General features: G+C 43.2%; 1 protein-coding gene across 2 annotated transcripts in view; it reads left to right on the top strand.

The window, feature by feature from the left end:
• The window catches only part of Cyria (CYFIP related Rac1 interactor A), a 118,610-nt gene that overhangs the window by 71,975 nt on the left and 25,060 nt on the right, over positions 1–21,575 (top strand). For both annotated transcript variants that reach the window (XR_005973134.1, XM_041639397.1), the window contains exon 3: positions 5,513–5,592. Coding sequence is in view for 1 of the 2 variants with exons in the window: in XM_041639397.1 (XP_041495331.1) it covers positions 5,523–5,592 (70 nt within the window). In the remaining variant the exon portion in view is untranslated. The remainder of the gene's footprint in view (positions 1–5,512; positions 5,593–21,575) is intronic.

Here is a 21,575-nt window from a genome sequence, read left to right as displayed (position 1 = left end):
TTTTTTCTCTGCACTTGGGATAAAAATGCTAGGACCCAAAGCAACTTCTAGATCTAAGGTTCCAGAGGAGTAAGAGTCAGTTGTGATAGCATGACATTCGGACAGGAAACCAGGAGATTGGCTCAGCTTCAAACACGAAGGCAGAGGGAGCCAACCAGAACTAGGGTGAAACTATGAACTCTCAAAGCCCACCCCCAGTGACATACGTCCTCCAGCAAGCCAGTGCTGTCTCCCTAAACAGGGTCATCAACAGGGCACCGAGCTTTCAACTATGTGAGCCAATGAGGCACTGACTACATCCCTTAAATTATGGGGCAAAGCGCGCTCTCTCTCTCTCTCTCTCTCTCTCTCTCTCTCTTCTTTTTTTTTTTTTTGTGGGATGGGAGGTTTCAAGACAAGGTTTGTCTTTGTAGCTCTGCCTCTTAGAACTTGCTCTGTATACCAGGCTGGCCTCAAACTCACAGAGATTTGCCTACCTCCATCTCCTGAGTGCTGGAATTAAAGGCGTGTGCCATCACTGCCCAGCTTGTACATAGCTTTTATTTAAAAATAATAATAATAATAATAATAATAATAATAATAATAATAAGACTTGATTGTTTGCATTTGGCTTTATATTCTGGGAAGACAGCTAATGCTGACATTTAAACTTTTTCTTCCAAACCAAAGTAGAATTCTGAGGAGAGAGGGAGAAAAAAAGAGAGATAGTTAATTTATTTTCTACTTTTTTGAAACTGGAAATGTTAGCAGTGAATAATTTCATTTGGAATGTTATGGATTTTACACCAAGTAATAGTAGAGCCAGTTCTATAAATGTCAGTTGAACTGAGAGCCTGGAGAGTGATAATATATGTATAAAAATATCATCATTTGTATATCCAAATTTGCCACCCCTTAAAGATGGACACTTCCCATGTCAAGACCATGCAGGTTGTCTACACAGACACCAGCATGGCCAGAGAAACTCCCTTTGTCTTTACTATTTGGAGGGATCTTGGTCAGTCACCCTCTCTTTCATACCTTTTATTTCCTAACTCCTAATATCTCCCAGATGGAAAAACTCTCGCCTCCACCCATCTTCCTCAGACTCTGTGAGTGGCAGCTTCCTTCTTGAGTGAAACAGACTTGCCCAGGAGATGTTGCCCTCGTGTGGTTTTTCTCTTCTCTGAATTGTTGAAGGACAGAAACTTCCTCTAATATGCCACAGAGCTGATTCAGAGAAAACCCTTTTCGCATGTAATAGAAGCTGTAGAGTCTTTCCACAGAAAAGGGACTGTGTGCCTGCAGTAACACCACCAGATCCTTCACACACTTTCAGAAGACTGTAGGTTTTCTGATATCCGCAGACAGGGGCCCCTGGAATGTCTATTGTGGTACTTTGTCTCCAGTGGAGAAAAGAGCTTGAAGTTTGCATTCTAAAGCTTTCAAAGCCGAGGGTGAGTTCATTGGCCAGTTACCCATTTTGAATGCCCTCTTTTGCTGTCAACCAATGTGAACATAAACATAACTTCTTGAAAGTTGTAAGATTTGAAAAAATAAAGTGTGGGAAAGCTTATAAACACACAGTAAGTACTCCATATAAAATGTGGATGTTCTTCATATGTCCTTTTATTTTCATATATTAATAGATAATCAATGAGCATCTTTGAACGCTTACTATATGCCAGGATGTGTTTATGTCCTTTCGGCTAGAGTCAACTCCTAGGTGGATGCTAGACTACAAGTAGTCTGTATATCACCTGCCATGAGATCGTGGCTTCCCTCACTGCATTCCCCACCTGCACCTGTGCTATGTATGAAAATGCTCAACACAGGCGCAGTCAGTTCTTGAGGGGCAGCTGTGAACAGGGGCATGTTTTCTATAAGATCAAAGAGCAGGAATAAGTTGCGGCCACATTGTTCTCAGATGCCATTGTTTTAGAGAAGAAGGTTCCTCAGGGGCTCTGAGTACCTTCTGCATGGCTGTATTCGCTGTGACGTAAACTTCTGCAGCTGGGGAGGAATGACAAGCAGCTGACAACTCTTGAAACAGAAGCAGGAGTCATAGAAGGGGGTGGCCATGAAGTCACTGGATAGAACGTGCAAGCCAGATTTTCCAGCTCTGCAGAGTACACCCCTGGACTGCCAGAGCAGGCAGCTCTGCCACCCATATGTCTGCTCTGCCATGGGAACTGTGACTCAGTACATCCTCAGATATCCTCTTTGAAGCAGCCACTCTGAGCCAGAGGGGAATTTTTCTTTTCTTCACTTGCTCTTAACCATGATGTCTATATTTACCCACTGTGATCTTCAATTTTTTTTTGAATACTGAATCCTGAAAAAGACTATTTTTACTTCCTGCTCTTTGAGTCTGCAAAAGTTCAGACACAAAATGCCTTCTCTAGCTCCTGGCCCAGTGGCCTCCGCTTTGTGTCCAGGTTGTGACCAGCCCTTTTTATTCTCTTGGCTTCAACTTAATTATGTCAGTATCTGCATCCTTCAGCAGACTGAAATGTTATTCTTTTATTTAATGCCATAAAATATGTCTAATCTCAAGTATAAATCTATCTTAATTAAGTTTTCTCCTTAGTACCACGGTGCATAGCAGTGTGCTCATGTAGGAGCTATGCAAACACATTGGAGAGGGGCCTTTCTAAGTGGAGTCCAGGGTTCAGTTTAAAAAGTACCATGGTGGGCTAGGGATGTAGCTCAGAGAGAGCATATTCATGGCCCTGGGTTTATTTCTGAATATGTTCATAATAGACAGATAGATAGATAGATAGATAGATAGATAGATAGATAGATGATATATAGAGATGTAGAGAAGATGATCGATATATAGAAGATAGATAGATGATAGAGATGACATATTTATAATTATATATAGATATAGATGATAGATAGATAGATAGATAGATAGATAGATAGATAGATAGATAGATGATAGCTCTATTTGACCATTTTTGTGATGTTCCCATTCACTTGGTAGATTTACCTAATGAGAATAAAATCTCCTGCATTATTGATCTTGGGAAAAAGTAGCAAGTATCACATCTTTTTCCTGTGAAAACACTGAGATGAAATATTTCTATTTTTCATGTAGGGATCTTGCATTGGGTTTGAAAGACATGCTTCCAAGGTTAACAGAATTAACCCGTAATAGTGCATCATGCCTGTAGGTCACTGTTCCAGATATACCTGGGTTGAAAGCCCACACATCTAGGATCCCAAATGTTCCAAGTAACTGAGCCTGGCTGATGTTAGAATCATGTTCCAAAATATTTACTGCAGTTGGCCAACCATCTCAAATAACTTTAGGAAGAGGAAAAGTTCTATGGGTCACATTTGGAGATATCTCTACATTTATTGGCTTGTGGCTTTTACAAACTTCAAAGGCTTGGTGTATTTCCCACATAGGGATGGATTCTGGCAGGAAAATCATTTATAAAACAGGAGTTTAGAAGGACGTGAATCTGGGACACACTCATAGCAGCAAAACAGGGAAGTTAGGAATATTTAACTTCCATTAAGTTGTTAAGTACGAAGTCCAGCCTACTATTAAATGAATCATCTTCCTCTAAGAAGTGCTTCCAGCTCAGAACTGGAATTGCTCATTAAAATGAGGTCTAGGAGGGCTTGAGAATACCGCCTAGTACAGGATGGACCAGACCCATGCTGACCTCTACTTCTGGCAGAGTCTGGGGCACGTGGAACTTGGTCGGATATGTTTTCACAGAAAATGGTGTGAAGGCAGGGGACGAAAAGCAGAGCGACAGAAAGGATAGGGAAGATGTTTCTTCAGAAGAGAGAAATGGAGTGCATTGCTCCATTGATCTTCTTCTCTGGAGAGCTACATGCAGTCTAGTAAACCCATCTTCCAGCAGAAAACCCTAAGCTTATCCAAAAGCCGTGGGGATCTAATGTCCTCTGCAACAGATATAAGAGCTCTTAATCTCCAAGCCTACTATCCACTCCCTGAGGCTGCTGTTTTGTTGAGAATGATTTGATATTATGCCTTTTATTTCTTTGAAAATTACATTTATGTGTGTGTGTGTGTGTGTCTGTGTCTACATGTCTGCCTGTGTGCTCATGCGCGCACACACACACACGCACGCACACACGCACTTTCACTCATTCATATGTAGACATCAGATGACACAGTAGATGGGATTAGAATACGTTCCTGCTTTCAGTGTAGGATCCAGGAATTAAACTTGGGTTGACAGGCTTAGCAGCAAGTACCCTTACCTGCCTGAGCTATTTTACCAGCCCCAAACTTTACATTTTTGTATTTTATGTAGGAGTGTTTCATCATCAGAACACCAATTGATGAAAGCCAGTAACTGGACTAAGAGTTACAGTTTGAAAAATCTTGCCTCTTACATGCATCAAGAGAGTCCCTGGGACCTGAACTCTTTCTCACAAACTTTAGGAAATTTATGCTGGACAGGCTGGTGTGCACCTGGACCCTTGGCACTTTGGAGGCAAAGGTGGGAGAAGTGTGAGTTCAAGGCCAGGATGGACTACAGCGTAAGACTCTAGAGATCTAGGCTACCTAGCAGGTCTGAGAGAGATGGGAAGAGTAAGCAAGAAGAGGAAGGAAGAGAGGGAAGAAAAAAATAATACAAGAGAGAAGATAAAAGAGAAACCCTTACTATTCCTGGCAGATGTTTTAATGACACCCTGTCTGTTATACCTACCCAGTGATATGGTTTGTTCTACACCGGCAGGAAAGAAAAGCGAGGTAGAGATGTCAGCTGTATGGTTACAGGGGCTTGTAATAGGCAAAGGGAAACATTTCATAGAAATAGTCAAAATTCCATTTCAAAGAAGTTTAAGTTTTAAGAGGGAACTCATTTGTTGTTGTTTGTTGACAGAGATTTTCTGTCCTGCCTGGTCTTTCAGCTGTTAAGTCCCAAAGAATCATACAGAGGTCTACATTAGTTACAAACTGATTGGCCCATTAGCTCAGGCTTCTTATTTACTAGTTCTTATAACTTACATTAGCCCATAATTCTTGTCTGAGTTATCCACGTGGCTCAGTACCTTTCTCCTTGAGGCAGTCACATCATGCTTTCTCTGCAGCTGGGTCACGACTGCAGACTGCAGAATCCTCTTCCCAGAATTCTCCTGTTCTCATTGCCCCGCCTCTACTTCTTGCATGGTAGTCTCGCCTATACTTCTTGCCTGGCTACCAGCCAACCAGCATTTTATTAAACAAGTACAAGAAACAAATGTTTTCAGGGTAAAACCATTGTTCCACAGCAGTTGTTGTTATTACTATTATGTGAATGAGATACAGGGTGCAGTTCTTCTTCAGAGGCCTGTGACACACACATCTGTCACTACTCTGCTTCAGAGAACTCCACCTCAGGCTTACTTAGCTCCCAGCAGCTCAAGGTTAGGCTGTGGGGTTCCAGACCTGATGGAACTGCTCTTCTCTTGGGCTTAAGGACGTGATGGTAGAACTGTATGCTTCTGAGTCAGCTTTTCACATCCCTGATGGTATTTGCTTCTGTGTTATCTTTTCTAGGTTTGCTGGCATGGGAAACCTGCTCAAAGTCCTGACCCGGGAAATTGAGAATTATCCACACTTTTTCCTGGATTTTGAAAGTAAGTCCTGAGCACTGTAATACAGGAATGGAAACTTGGTACTTGCTCCATAGCTTGTTCGTAGGGAAGTTATAGAGATTTCCAATGAAACTCAAGTCAAATCCAAGTGGTATTATGTATTTCTTTCTGACATTATTTCTAAGCCGTTTTCCTCCATCGATTTTGACTTCTAGAAACCTAAACAAAGGTTTGGTTTAACTGGTCCATGTTTTTTTTATATATATATAAAGATTAGCTTTGGTAATATATACATTAAACTTTATCATGAAACTTCCTTAAGATTACACTTCCAAAGAAAAATTGCAAGCTCATTAGCTGACATGGATTAGCACTAAGTACCCTTATACGTACAAGGGGAGCAGTGACGGCCACCAGAAATCAGGCTGACTATTTGTCATCAGTGCCCTCTATTTTATGTATTATTTAATTGCATAAAATTATTTGGGATCTTTCAAATCCTGGCCTTGTTCATAAGATTATTGCCCCAGTTTTTTTTTTGGTTTTTTTTTTTTTTTTTTTTTTTTGGTTTTTCGAGACAGGGTTTCTCTGTAGCTTTGGAGCCTGTCCTGGAACTAGCTCTGTAGACCAGGCTGGTCTCGAACTCAAAGAGATCCACCTGCCTCTGCCTCCCGAGTGCTGGGATTAAAGGCGTGCGCCACCATCGCCCGGCTTGCCCCAGTTTTTATTGTCAGTTTGATACAGCCCAGAGTTACCTAGGAAGAGGGAACCATAATTAAACAATTAATCAAATTAACCTGTGACTGTGTCTGGGGTGTTGTCTTGGTTGTTTACTGTAGGCAGCAGCATCCCTAGTTGGCCCCAAACTGGATAAGAAAGCTAGCTGAGTTCTGTGAGCCAGGGAGATAGCCAGAGAGCAAACAAGTAGGGAGGGTTTCCCCAGAATTTCTGCTTCATTTCCTACCTGGCTTCCTTCAATGATAGATGGTGACCCAGGAGTGTATTCCAAATAAACCCTTTCTTCCGCGTGTTGCTTTTGGTCAAAGTGTTTGGCCATAGCAGCAGAAACACTAAATAGAACAGTTACATCTCCATCACCAAACCAGTATAATCAATTTTTTTTCTGGTGTAAAATGGCCTAAAAGTCATTGTTAAATAAACAGAGATTCTGTGTTGTTCATTTGATTGACTGACTGTGCTGACTCAAACTAGGTTGATATTCCCACTCTTTTCCCCTTGTGCATGTGTGCCTGCGTGTGCCTACGTGTGAATGTGTATGCACTCATGCCTCAGTGAGACTGTAGAAGGCAACTCTCGGGAGCTGATTCTCAGTTCACACTTTGAGGAATTCTTTCTTATGATTTCTGCCTCCACCCAGCATACTGCCAACTCTACCCTGCGTACTCCAGGCTCTGCCCTGCATACTGCAGCCTCTACCCTGCATATTGCAGTTTCTACCCTGAATACCCCAGGTTCTGCCCTGCATACTGCAGACTCTTAACATGCACACTCCAGGGCCCACCCAGCATCCCCCAGGCTCTACCCTGCATGCACCAGGCTCACCAGCCAGCAAATATACTTCAGGTTCTGCCCTGCATACTGCAGACTCTTAACATGCATACTCCAGGGCCCACCCAGCATACCCCAGGCTCTACCCTGCATGCACCAGGCTCATCAGCCAGCAAATTCCTTTGTCTCTGCCTCCTATCTCACTATAGGAGTGCTGGGATTACAGATGCTGGCTATCCTACCCAGTTTTTTAAACATGGGTTCCAGGTCATCAGGCTTGCATGGCTGTTGCTTACCCACTGAGCCATCTCCCTGCTCCCCCACACCCCACAGGAGCTGGAACACAGCTGGACATCTCTTTTGTATTCATGCCCACTGCCCTCTTTAACTTGCTAGACACTTTAATTTGTCAAGTATTTATATTAAAGAAAATGGCCAGAACGCCTTCACGTATAGATGGAATTTTCTAGCACTTTTGTTAATTAAATGTTAGACGACCTTTCCAAGTTGTAGAGCGAAAGCCCTCTAAGGTGTTGCATGGCATCTTTGACATATTTAAAACAGCTGCTCAAAAAGGAGAGCGACTCCGGAACTCATGAATTCTGATAACAAAACTCTTAATTACATTCACTGAAGGGTACTTGGCTTCTGATCTAACCCCATTCCTCCCTGTTGTTATTGGTTGGCTTGACTTGGTTTCATTTACATTTGGTTTGATAAGGATTTCAGCTCAGAACTCAAGATGAATTTGCCTGTGATTCTTCTGCAATCTGTCTGTCTGCCTATATGTACACATGTGCATATATTATTATTATTAAAGTAAGATCCATCAATAGCCTTAAATAAGTTGCCTGTAATCTTAACCACTTTGTTACTTTAACTTTAATCGTCCCTGCCATTTTTTTAAGATTCATTCATTTACTATGTGCACAGAGCTCTGCCTGCATGCATGCCCGCAGGCCAAAAGAGAGCACCAGATCTCACCACAGATGGCCTTGAGTCAACATGTGGTCACCTGGAACTGAACTCAGGACCCCTGGGAGAGCAGGCAGTGCTTTAAACCTCTGAGCCATCTCTCCAGTCCCCCCCTACCATTGTTATAGCACACAATTGCATGATTGCATTCAATGCATGAAGTGGTTAAGAATAATGTTACAGTCTGCATTCATTCACAGTTCCCCAACACCTCGGAGCCCAGAGTAATCCCATGTCCACTCACGCTGGGAAGCCCTAAACACATGAGTCTGCCCTGACTCCCACCTACCTGACAGAATTTGGTGGCCCCCCTTGCTGGTCTAATTGTCTTGATTTCTTGGCTTTCTACACTGCTCTGAATGTTGAGTCACTTGTCAGGACTAATCTTCAGGACCTTGAAAGAGTACAGATAAAACCTGTGAGGATTTAAAGCCATGTTTTCCAACTGGTCCACCCTAGGGCTCTGAGGTTTGCCTTGGAAAGCCTCTCCCCACTGCATGGAAGGCAAGGTGGCCTGAGAGAGGACTCAGTTCCTTTTCCCTGTTGTCACTGTGCTCTGATCTGCTCGGTCATGTGCTGCGGGCATTGTTTTCCTCTTTAAGGCTAGGTCCTGGTGGCTAAGGGATACATTTATAGAAATTTGATATCCATGATACAAAAACTCCCTTTGCAGATATAATTCTTCTTGCAGATATAATGAAGAGATTATAATTTCTTCAAGATAAGAAAGCAAGCTCTTGATTTCCATGCCTGGTGCCTTTCTGTTAGGACTATAAATAACTGTAATCTATAAAGAAAATATGAATTTTGAAAAAAATGTACAAAATTCTGCTTCTTTTTCCAAAGAGAGAATAAAAAGAAACTCCTTTCATATCCTCCAGAAGTGTAGTTTTATTTTTCCTAAATTCTAGGAGGGACTGGTTGAGCTGAGGTCACACAGGGAGTGGTTAGGGAGGGGAGATGGGGACCTGAGTCCCTCCAGCTCTCTTCTGCTGCTTTACTGTCCCCAAGTGCCTGTCACAGCAGCCAGCAGCTTCTCTGAACACCCCGCATCGCTCTGTTACTGACTAGGAAGAACATGCTTTATTCCTAAACTAAACACGTCACATGAAAAAGCCAGGGAAAAAAACAACACAGCAAAAACATTCTTTTTATCCTAAATACCACCCCCTTCACCCCTCGCAGGCAGGTTTTCTGTGTGTAGTCTTGATTGTCCTAGAACTCACTCTGTAGACCAGGCTGGCCTCAAACTCCCAGAGTCCCACCTGCCTCTGCCTCCCAGAGTGCTGGGATTAAAGGTGTGCGCCACCACTGCCCATGGCTTAAATATCGTATTCCTTAAGGAGGTTTCTAAGAAAGACCAATGGTAAGAGAGGTGGAAAATGTGGACGTCAGGAATATTTTCCCTTGATTCTGTGGCTTGCAGATTAATCAAGAAAATATATGTTGAGCCTGATATGATTTTTTTTCCATGTCAGCCACACACAAGCAGGATTGGGGACTAAACGAGAATAAGCCTAGTGGGAAAGTGACAGATTAAAGTGGAGAACCAGACAGACGTTTACGTGAAGACAAGCTAGGAGACTTGAGAAAGGCATAACTTGCCGCTAGAGAACGGAAGGGAACAGAACTTGCATCTAGGTTCTGGACATGGACGGCCACAGGAGGGATAGGACAACACATGGTGAACAGGTGGCCCTTTAGTGAGTCTTAAAGCATGGTGAGGTTTCTACGGGCCCAGATGGGATGAGGAGTTCTCCACCAGATGGAAATAGTCAATGGGAGGTGCAGAAATTAGAATAGAAGGGGCATGTTTGAAGAACAACAAGAAGTCCAATTTAGACAGAGCACCCAAGGCCTGTTGAGAAAACGGGGTGGGGGTGTGTGGAATGGAAGGGCTGGTTTTGTAAAGCTGGCACCAAATACAATTGCCAAGCCAAGACTGGAGGCTCATAATCAGAGCTCACAGCCAGACAGAAGAGCTAAGATCCTCTGGAGAATGGAGAATAAGAGCTGGACAGATGAGCCGCACTTCAGGCACCACACTGAAGAGGGCGCCAGTGGGCAAGGGGTCCTAGAGAGATGCCACAGTAGAGATGCAAGGATACCCTACTAAGTTGAGATTCTGGGGCTAAAGCCTGGGTGTTGTGGCCTAGCACCTCGCCCTTTGTTGAGCAGGGATTTGAGTACTATATGAGCATCAAGTGTAGAGAATGAGGTTGTGAAGGAAGAACCATGTAGGTCAAATCTAGGCAGTTAGGAGAACATAGGTAGTCCTCATATCTAGTGGGCAATAAAGAGAACAATTGAACTGGGAGATGATCGCTGAGCATTCTGGTGTCACCAGTCACCCTGAGAAAGAATATTTGGGGTTTGTTGCTTTCTATCCAGAGGCTGGGTGGTAAAGAGTTAAGGAGCGAGGGGTAGAGAGAGAGGAAGGAAGGCTGAGCAGCATGTAGTAACAGCTTAAATGAATTTTAAGCTTCTTTCAATGTTGAGTATTCTTTTTGAAGTCAGTGATGGGATATAATTGAACTGGGTCAAATAGATATAATTAAGCTGGGTCAAAACATAATACAAAATTAGACACATCTGTCCTTGGGTTCCTCAGTGGCAAAGATCTGATTTAAATTCCTGTTGACCTTTTCAGTGAGTTCTACAATTTATGCTCATATTTTCCCACAGATCCTTAGCATCTTTTTTTTGTGTGTGTGTGATTGCATCTTTTATCCGTTTACTTTTTTTTCTTTTTTGTCTCTCTCTGTCTCTTCACTAGGCCTCAGTCTTCTTTTTGAAAGCCAGGAGGCAGGGGTATGGTGAGGAAGGTTGATGAATGTCATTCCAGCCAGGGATGGTTTGAAGGGCATTGCGCAAGAAGTATGGCTGGAACCCTAAGGCAGATTGCTCAATCAGAGCCTCCACAGTGGCCCCTAAGGTGGGCAGCAGGCATCAGCCTTCCATACAAAGGGATGCAGTGAGTCCCAGACAGGAGTGGTTAGAAACATCTGATGAACTCTTTCTCATAAAAGTAGCTAAGCTTCGCCCAAAAATTCTGACTCAATGGTCTGGTCCATAAGGATCTGTTTACCTTCTGATGCTCAGCCAAATGTTCTGACTCCTTCCAATGCTCAGCCAGAAGATTGGTTAACAATCTCTAGCTAATGCATCCAGTACCTGCCATTGTGTTCAGTAACAGGGGAGCTACAGCAAGCAACCGTATGAGTTCTGAGTAATATTCTTCAAGACAGTAAACATTCAAGTACCTTAATGGGGATTGGTGGTCACATGAGCGTGATCTCAGAGCTCAGGAACTGGAAGGAGTATTGCAAGTTTGGGGCAAGGAGGTGAGTCAGACTTTATGGTAAGTTTAGGGACAGCTTAAGTTACATATAATACACACACACACACACGTGCGCGCGCTCTTTCATACACATACACATTCTTGCATGCACAACAACAAATAATAATAAATATCTTTAAAGTACTCAAAAGCACGTTACTTGGAAGGAAGTTTTTGTCTGCCAGCAAACAATTTGATCTATCAAAGATTCCTCTGAGATCTGAACAGGCATCTCTCCAACAAAAATAAATAATTATCCACGGAAAAGGAATATTCAGTATTATCAAGTAGGAGGTAGAGCTACCATGAGCCAATGCCCACAAGGGTGGCTGTCATCAAAACGAAGAGGATAAAAGTGCTGTTGAGATTATGAAGACATTGGAATCCACAGGCAAGTAGGGAATTAAAATGTTCCGTCTGCTTCGAGAGACAGTTTGAAATGCTCAAAGGTTAAGGCTCAAGTTACCACATGATAGGGCTGCTCCTGCATATGCCCAATAAAATGAAAACATATACATAAGACTTGTATTTGAGTACTAACATGTGACATCATTCAGAAGGACCGAAAAGTAAAATCCAAATGCTCGTGAGCTGGTGAATAGGCAAATAAAATGTGGCATATCCATTCAACGGAATATCACTGATCAATAAAAGATGTGAATTACTGAAACACGCTACAGCGGAGACAGACCTTGAAACCTTGTTAAGCTAAGTGAAAGAAGCCAATGACCAAGACTACACGTGGACTCCATTTGTATGGAGTGTTAGAGAAGGCAGATCTGTGGATAGAGACAGTCCAGCTGGTCTAGGATATCTTGTAGATGGATGTTTCCTGATTCGCTTGACTCAGCTCTATTTCCCCCATGTTGGCTCCTGTAGAAACTCTGGTTTACTGTGCCACGTCCCTTGGCTCCTGCGCCTCCATGAAATGCTCCCAGCGATGGTCCCTGCTTCCGACTCTCATAGGACCCAGAGTATGGGAATATTTGAAACCCGAGCTCCCTGCTGTCCTTTCAGGCAGACCCAAAGCCCGACGGCCAGAGTATCTTCTTACATTTTTCCTCCTGTTCTAAATTTTTCCTTGTCAGCATCAGGTTCATGGTACCTGATACCCTTTCTGCCATGAACTCCTAGGGCTTCTCGGCCTCCAGGCCAGGTCCTGCAAATGAAGCGATTGTGAGCATGTTAACATGTGAACATTTCTACTATTTTCTTCTTGGGTACATTTGTGGAACCCTCCTTTTCTTGCCTCCCCTCTGCCAAGCTTGAAAGGCCCTGCTGCCCCCATTGTCCAGGACAGTGGTCTTTCTTTTCAGATTTTATTGCACTCTATACACAGCCTCTGTTCTTACAGTAAAAGTAATGAGGCTTGGTTTGTGTGCTGTGTGACTTGTTCTCTTCGTTAGGAAGAAAGCAATATTCCTTGCAACTTTTATTTGTTTCCACAATAGTATGAAAATTTGCTACAGAGCTATGGATTTATACACAACAAATTAACATTAATCCTTTTGTGTCCTTGAATATATAGTTAGCACATCGAGGCTTTCTTGATCCCCTCAAAATGAAAATGAACGGGTTTTTGACTAATCAGGATTGATACTGATTCACACACAGAGTTAATTACCTTTAATTTTTGATGTTTTCTGTTTTATCCTGAGTTCTATCATCTTAGCAGATTTTTAATTGTACAGTACACTGTCGTTAACTAGCCAAATCATCGCGCCCTGCATCTAGAACTTAATGATTTTGCACAACAGAAGCGTCATCTCTGCTAATTATCAACCATGTTGCCCACCCCAGTGCCCCTGACACTACTCTTCACATTGCCTCTATTAATTGACATTTTTATGTGCATCGCATAAGTGAGATCACGCAGTGTGCATCATGCTGTAACTAGTTTATTTCAGCTGTTGTATTATATTGTATTGTCTCCGAGGCTCATCTGTAGTTTTGTGTATTGCACGCTATCTTTATTAAATCTGAACACCATTGTAATTGTACTTATGTTGCCTTTTCATTCTCTGTTCCTTTTCAATCAGTGGTTCTCAACCTTCCAAATGCTATGACCCTTTAATACAGTTCCACAATCATAGTTATTTTCCTTACTACTTCATAGCCATAAATTAGTTATTGGTATGATTCATAATGTGATATTCATAATGTGAAGAGCTGATATTTCCAATGGTCTTAAGCCACCCCTGGGAAAGGGTTTATGTATATCAACCCCTATCAGAGTTGTGACCCCCAGATTGAGAACCATGGGAGCAGAAGGACTGCTTTATGGTTGTTATAATCCAGTTTTTCATGCGATCATGAAGGATATTCTGGGCACCAGGCATTCTGTTTGTCATGGTGTAAACGACTGAAGATCTTGTAGCCTGGTTGGGGAGCAGACACAGAAGCTGGCATCTAAGATGTATTGTTGGTTTGGGCATTGTTTGAGGCACTGTCAGCAACTGAACAATGCAGTTTTCTTCGGCTACTGTAGCTCATCACTGGTGGACACTTCCTTGAGATGAAGACTTAGAGAAAATCACGAGCTTAGATTATTGTCTCCTCCTGTGTCTGTCATCTTGCTGAGCATGGAGTGCAATTTCATTGGCTTTCGTGGACACTGATTGAGTGGCTATATGCAAAGACTCCTCCCATTTTTAAGGATGAAACAGATATGATGGTGACTTCTTGCCAGGGGCAAAGAGACCTGGAAAGATAAGATGTTGGCACATTAAAATGAGAGTGTTAGAAGGACTTGGTCTCTTCTTGAAAGCATATTTTTTTTTATTTCATTGAGAAAGTAAGATATGAGCAGAGCAGAGGCAATGGTACGGGACTTAAGTATATCCCAAGCAGAGATCAAATACTACACTAACCAGAAGAACAGATCCCAAACTAGGCTAAAGAATTATTCCTGAGGGAGTAGCGGCTAGAACAATGGAGGAGCTGGAGACGTGGTTCTGCAACGAAGAGCACATACTGTTCTCTAGAAGCCCGCCATACTGTTCTCATGCAAGATCCATACTCAGTTACGCACCCATGCTGGGTAGCTCACAGTTGCCTGTAATTCCTTTCTAGAGAATACCAGTGCCTCTGGCCTCCAAGGGATCCTGCACACATGTGCACACACACACAATTAAAAATTAAAGATGAATCTTTAAAATGGAAGTGTTCTTATGAGACAAACCTGTGTCTCATAAATTAATCCAGGGATAACAGCGATGGGGGTGATAATTAGGGAAATTCTAAAAAAAAAATAAAATAAAATTACCCTATCAGTGTACTTACAAAAGGTTTCAGTTTCCTGTTCTTGGGAACAGAGGTCTGTATCAGGTTAGCCCATCATCTGGGATGTCTTTGTGGACTTCCCGCGTCAGCTGCTCTCCTCTTGCCCCTGTCACCTGTCAGCCTTGCATCTGCAAAAGTGGTTCAGAGGCTGCTAGAAGACGGATGGGAAACATTTTTCTCACTTCGTGACCAAATGTCTTTTTCTAGTATGCTCACTTGACAAAGGAGAGTGATAAAAATCAAAACAGAACAAACCTGCAAAGTGGTTTCTGGATCCAACACAAAAGTGACAAAATGTGCTCTCCCGGAGCCTAGGCAAGCAGCTCCCGAGTAAAGTGGTTGTCGGGCAATTGTGAGGACCTGAATTCTGATCCTCCAGACTGGTGTGAAGCCATGTGCGTTGATACATCTCTGTATCCAGTGCTCTTGTTCTTGGAGACACAGGGATCCTTTGGCCCTGAGAGGTGTGTACCCGCCTGTGGGCACAGTGGTGAACAACAAGAGACTCTCTCTCCAGGTGGAAAGTGAGCACTGACCCCTGAGGTTGTCCTCTGGCCTCTCTACGTATGCGCCTATACTTATGCATGTGCATTTGCGTGTGCGTACACACATGTATACATACATATACACAAATTCAGAGAGATTTTTTTTTTTATATTCCATGATATTCTAGCACTACAGCTTTCTGAGACCTTTAACCTTGTCTAAACTCTCCGTACATCCCTTCAGGTAGGAAGCAGACAGGGCTGTTATTAACTTCCCTTTCTTCACCGAGATTTAATCTGGAGTTTAGAGGGGAGGGGGGGGTTAGCTGGTGTGCCCCGAGGGCAGTATTCAGTGAGTGCCAAGGTGACAGAGGATTTGCTTAGAGCACTAGGTCCAACCAGGAATCCCAGTGAAGCAGATGAAATAGACAGCCCTTCACTCGCCCAACCCTGCTCAGTCCCTGGGGTTTGCTCTGTGGAAAGATCGTTGGGCTCTGGTGTGTGATAACCGATGTCCTGTCCAAACAAATGTGTCAGCCGGGTCCCACTTCCACGGTCCAATGGACCCTTGGATTTCACGCTTCTGTAAACAGTATCTCACTAGAGGCTATTACCATTGTACATTGCCCCAAACTAACACCAGGTAATTATTTATGTCTCTTAGTTTATTCGGAACGCAGGAGAGGGTGGGAGAGTATGGAAGTGGGTGGGAAGATGGGTTGGGGATTAAATTTATGGCTTGGGCAAATCCTTTCTGCTGTTTCTCGCTCCAGTGTTTACGCAGCAGTCATGGGGCACAGAGATAGCTATACATCCTGATGATGAAATGCCGCGGCTGCCTTCAAGACCAAAGGCATCTCGTAAATTGTGTCTTCTCCTCGGATTATTTTAGGTTAATTTGCTTCTCTTTCAGGTTCCCCTCACAGGCCTAAATAGGCTGTGGGGGGAAAGGTGTGCTCATTGCTGCTGCCTTTGAAGACAGGTTGAGGCCCTGGCTGATTCACAGAGATAAAGCCCTTTTGAATTGACAACCTGTTTCCAGTTGGAGGCCGGCTGTTGTTCCCTGTGAAATCTTTCTGACAAAGACAACTGCTTTCTTCCCTGTTAGCACAGAGGAATGCCAAGCATTCGGCTTTGAAAAGAAAATATCAAGGGTCCTCCAGAGGGATACCTTCCACCTCGCCTCCAGCAGCACCCAAAATGTTGGCAGTTGACATGCACCAACCCTCACTAGCAATTGCAGTCCAAGGAGAAGTCCATATATCCTCTGCCTGGGAACAAAGTGAACGTCCTTTGTCTTAACTGATAAAAGGGTTGTTTACCTACTTAACATTGTAGACGCGTGAAATCTGCTGAGTTCTCCACAGCCAAACTGGGGATGTAAGGTCATAATACATATAATGCATTTTCATACTTTCCACAGCAGCGAGTCCAAAAAGGACCCTTAAATCAGCGCCTGGATAATGGTTAGGATACAGATGGTCCAGGCCTTCTCGGAGTATTGGCTTCTGAAATTGCCTGTGTAAATCACAAGGACTTTAACAGCCCTGTCGTCAGACAGGATGAGCACTCACTTCATGTAGCCATTCCTCTCAATTCACTCAAGTAATTGAAGATGATTAGACAGTCAGGATGAGAGGCGTAGAAGAAAGATCCCTGAAGAAGTCATTGACTACGTATGACTAGAACCAAGGACTCCCATCAGGAGTGGTAGTGTGTATGCGTGTAATTGTGTATATGTGTTTATGTGTGTGCATGCATGTGTGTATGTATTTGTGTATATATAAATGTGTGCATTGTGTAAGTGTATGTGTATAGATGTGTGTGTGTGTGTATCTGGTATGTGTGTGTGTGTACACCAATGTGACAAATGTGTGTGTGTGTGTGTGTGTGTGTGTGTGTGATATACCACTTCATAAAAAGTCAAGTTTCCTGTTAAAAATAGAAAAGCAAAGACCATAGTTCAGAGTTGCTGGTCACTTAGCCAATGCTCTCAAGGTTACTGGGGAATTAAACACAGTAACCTTTTCCAGCACTAATTCTTCAGGGTCCCTTTTAAGATGTCATTTTTTCGACATCTGAAAACTCAATAAACTTTTTAAATCTGGTTAGCAGGTGGGTCTGAATATGGGGAGTGCTGTAAGAGAATCCAAATCCTTTCACAGAGTTTGTCCCAGAAAGCAAGGCAAGGTCAGTGACAGGGATGGAAAAGGCGTTGGCAGCGTTTTAGTCTCCCAGACAGAGCAAATGTCCCAGTAGCTTGCTAGCCATAATAAGACCCTGGGCAGTGGAAGATTTAAGCACACATGTTGATGAAGCGAGAGTCAGTTTGGTCACCATTGAATATGGATGCCGTAGTGGCAGACACACAACAGGACAGGGATGGAAGCGTTGTTGATTTCACTGCCTCCTAGCACCCACATCCCATCTCCTGGCTGAGTCCCAACTGAATCCAGTTTCCCATGTCCTTATTGAGTATCTCTATTAAATGTGATAGCATAAGAGTACCGAATATGTGTGTAAACCCTGTATCCAAAGAACTCAGAACTCAGACAAGCATCCCCAAATGAGGCTGGAAATGTAGCTCGGTACGTAGAGTGCTTGCCTCGCATTCCTGAAGCCCTGGATTCCATCCCTAGCACAGTCAGGTCTGTGGTACACACCTGACTTCCTAGCCCTTGAAAAGTGGAAATAGGATGATCAAGACAATCAATAGTTTATATAGTGAGGGCTGGAGAGATGGCTCAGAGGTTAAGAGCACTGACTGCTCTTCCAGAGGTCCTGAGTTCAATTCTCAGCAACCACATGGTGGCTCACAGCCATCTATAATGAGATCTGGCATGCAAGCATACATGGAAGGAATGTTGTATACATAATATATAAATAAATAAATCTTTTAAAAAATAGATTATATAGTGAGTTCAAGTCTGAAACACGTGAGACCCTGTCTCAAAAGAAAAAAATCTAAAATGTGAAAATTATATATAAATCATTACTTCAACTATATGTCTGACACATTTTCCTTGAGTACATACTATATACTAACCAGGCACTGAAAATATGTAATCAGATGAAACAAATATGGTCAGAGCCCTATGTCTAGTGGATAAAATTATTATTAATTAGTTCTGAATTTTTAGTACTGTGGGATGTAAGTGGAATGAATCTTTGGATTCCATATGGATTTGGGACAATGGTAAATGTCACTTGGGGTTACACAGCCCTTTTACCACTTGCATAATGAGACAGACACTAGGAAAGACACATCCAGTATGCAGCCTGATCCATATACATTCTGGGATAACTACAAGTGTGACTCAATACCTTTGTAGGTGACAACAGCATGCCACAGTGTCAAAAGTTGAACAGTCCTGAGATTAGAGTCTCTCAGCTGTCCCTGCACTGGGAAAGCTGGGCAACCCGACAGTGGTTTGAGTCCCTTGTGAAATATTCCACCTTCCGGATCAGAAGTCACGGTGGCCTGTGGGCTGGCATGAGGGACCTAACCGTTGACTGGAAGAGAAATTGACTTCAATTCCGTGACAGGAAAGGTGAGAGAAAATCGACTGTCCCGTGGAGTAGCAAATTCTGGCAGAAAATGAGCCAACACACCTCTAAGCCTTGATGGGAGAGGAAGTGTCGGATTAGGTTTCTGCACCCCTAACAGGACTGTGCTACAAGCATCCCTAACGGGGAGAACATCTGCCAAAGGAAACAGTCTCCCAGAGAAGGAGGCTGGACCCTGAGGGTCATGTTTATATCCTCTAGCTGCTAGGAGAACAGCTCTGTCAAGTAGAAAATGCTCACCCTGCACCCCAAGTCCATGTCCTGTAGCATGGAAAAAATGCCACCCCCTAAGCTGTTTCATGCAAACTCTTTGTGGCCAAAAGAATGTCCCTGCCAGTTTATTGAGGAAAGTGTCACTTCACCTGCCATGGAGACAGGAGCTGGTTGTTCGAGCTGGAGGACCGCTTTGAGGCCGCTCTGTAGGATGTTTATTTTTGAAAGCACTTAGGAAATTCCTCTCTTTCCTATGAAGTGGCGTGAAAGCTTTCTCCTTTTGTGGTTTGTGGCCAACAGGATGCTTTTTAGACTTTGTCTGTGCTTGGTGCCACTCAGTTTTAATTCTGTTTCATACGACATTGTTCCTTAGTGACTTGTTGAGATGAGACCATGTGGCAGAGGAGATGTGACACATCTCTTCGCCTCCCGGGACAACCCTCTTCCACAAACAGTTGTAGAACTCTGAACCCTCAGATGGGGCACACTCTCCATTTTGCTTGTGTCTTCTCGAAATGCTTCATCTGAAAATTTTCTACCTTAGAAACAGTGTGTTCCTGGATTTGAGTGAGTGCTTTTTTTTTCTTTAGTTTCTTGTTGTGTGGTTTTAATGTCTTGTGTATGGGTGTTTTAACTATTTGTTTGTCTGTATGCTGTGTATGTACCTTGTGCCTAAGGAACCAGAGGAGGGCATCAGATCCCTTGGAACTAGAGTTACTAGATGATAATTAGCCATTCTGTGGGTGCTGGGAACTGAACCCAGGTCTTCTGGAAGAGCAGCCAGTGCTCTTAACCCCTGAGCCTTCTTTCCAGCTCCTGGGTGCCTCGTTTTTATTTGCTTTGTAGGCTTTTTGCTTTGCTTTGTTTTGTTCTTCTTGTGTTTTCCTCCCTTGCCACTATTGCAGTTTAGAAACTCCTGGCTCCTCCCTTGGATTTTCACCAAAGTGCTTTCCGCAGCGACAGACTTCCTAGCTCATGGATGTGCAGGCTTCCTTTTATGACATCCATATTGCTTTGAGGAAACGGAAAGGGATAGCATATGAAGTGATTCATATTGTGAAAAACCTCAGACCTGATACTATTTCCGCAATGTTTGTGGGAAGCAAAAAATTCGGGGATAGAGGAGGAATCAGCTGTTCTTTCCCCTTCATTTCCGGGTTAGCATCTCTGATCTCCCGACATCTCGGTCCCCTGTAGGCCCAGCTGTGTGCCATCTAGTCATCTGGCCCTAGGCCACTCTGTTCCCTCTCTCTGTAGATATACCTTCTCTCTCCCACCTCGGCTACCATGCTCGAGTCCTGACAACTCCAACACCTTCCAAACCACATTCCTTGCCTAACCCTGACCTGCAGGCACCTCGGACCCACTTAATACCCAGTTAACATTGTATCATTTCTAGGAAACATGTTTTCCCAGTATCTGGGAAGCCCATTGAGGGTCTATAATTTTCTGTCTTATTTTTAGGTGTTGCCTCTCTTCTTAATTTGTCGGCATCACACATATACACAGTATATTATGAGCATATTCACCTCCATTACCCTTTCTTATTCCTCTCCCACCCCCGTTAACCCCCTTGTTCTTCCAAACAATTATGGGCTTTGTTTCTTTTCTTTCTTTCACTATTTAAAATTTCCTTGGAAGCTACCAATTCCTTTGTTTTTGACAGGACCTGATGAATAAAGTAGTCCCAAACTTGCCACGGGCGTCATTCCTGAGTTTGACAGGAACTTCTCTGGCCTTCTCTGGCCATCAACTCTCCCTGGTTGCCCAGGCTGCTAATGCACCCAGCCAACACTCCCGTTACCTGTCTTGTGAATCCATCTCTGACACCCCAGACTCCCACTAGTGATGAAAACACATCATACTTTTGCAGCATCTGCCCTTTGTCCTGTGAAAAGATTAAATAAAATTGGGGTTGGGTCAGGGGAGTGTCAGACTTCATACAACTCTGTCTTTGTCGCTCTTTTAGTTAAGTCACTGACAGCATCCCTCATCTCGGGATTTAAATACCTGGAAACAAAGTCACGTGGCCTGTTGTTTGTCCCTCTCTCCCTGAGCAGTGGCATCATTTTACAGGAAGAAACTAGCCTGAGTTTTAACACTTATGAGAGCAGTGATAGCCCATGTTTCTCAACTATCGGTCTCCATGAAATGCTTCTGGGGGTAAGACCCTGCAAGGTCTCCAGGGATGTCAGAGAGGAAGAGCTGCCTGGAGAGCTTAGATGGCACCTGTGGCTATCAGAATGTTGCCTTCATGTATGTGGCCTAAACACATCACCTGCTTCTGTGGGTACCACAGTCAAGACTGAAGATAAACAGAACAGGCCTTTAGACAATGATCTCCCAGCATGTCTCTGCTGAGAAACTGTTGTGTGCACATTTATTAAGGGAGAATAAACACAATGAAAGGGACATTAAAAAGAAGTTTGGCTTCCCTAAAACCATGTTTACCCCTCCTATTACCCAATGTGAACATAAGGTATATAAAAATGCATTTTATATAAATTAGCAAATGAACACTCAGGACAATTTGCTCATACTAGGTTTAATATGTACAAAAAAAGTGGTTGTTGGATGCTTTGAATTGCATCATGGGCAGAAGCCGTGTTCATTTTCCTTACCTAACAGCTTTTAAAGTTACATAGTGACTTCCA

Source organism: Microtus oregoni, unplaced genomic scaffold (genome assembly GCF_018167655.1).
Source record: "Microtus oregoni isolate MIOR12 unplaced genomic scaffold, Mior012 000058F_ref0000040, whole genome shotgun sequence".
Classification (NCBI taxonomy): domain Eukaryota; kingdom Metazoa; phylum Chordata; class Mammalia; order Rodentia; family Cricetidae; genus Microtus; species Microtus oregoni.
This window is presented reverse-complemented; position numbering and strand designations above follow the sequence as displayed.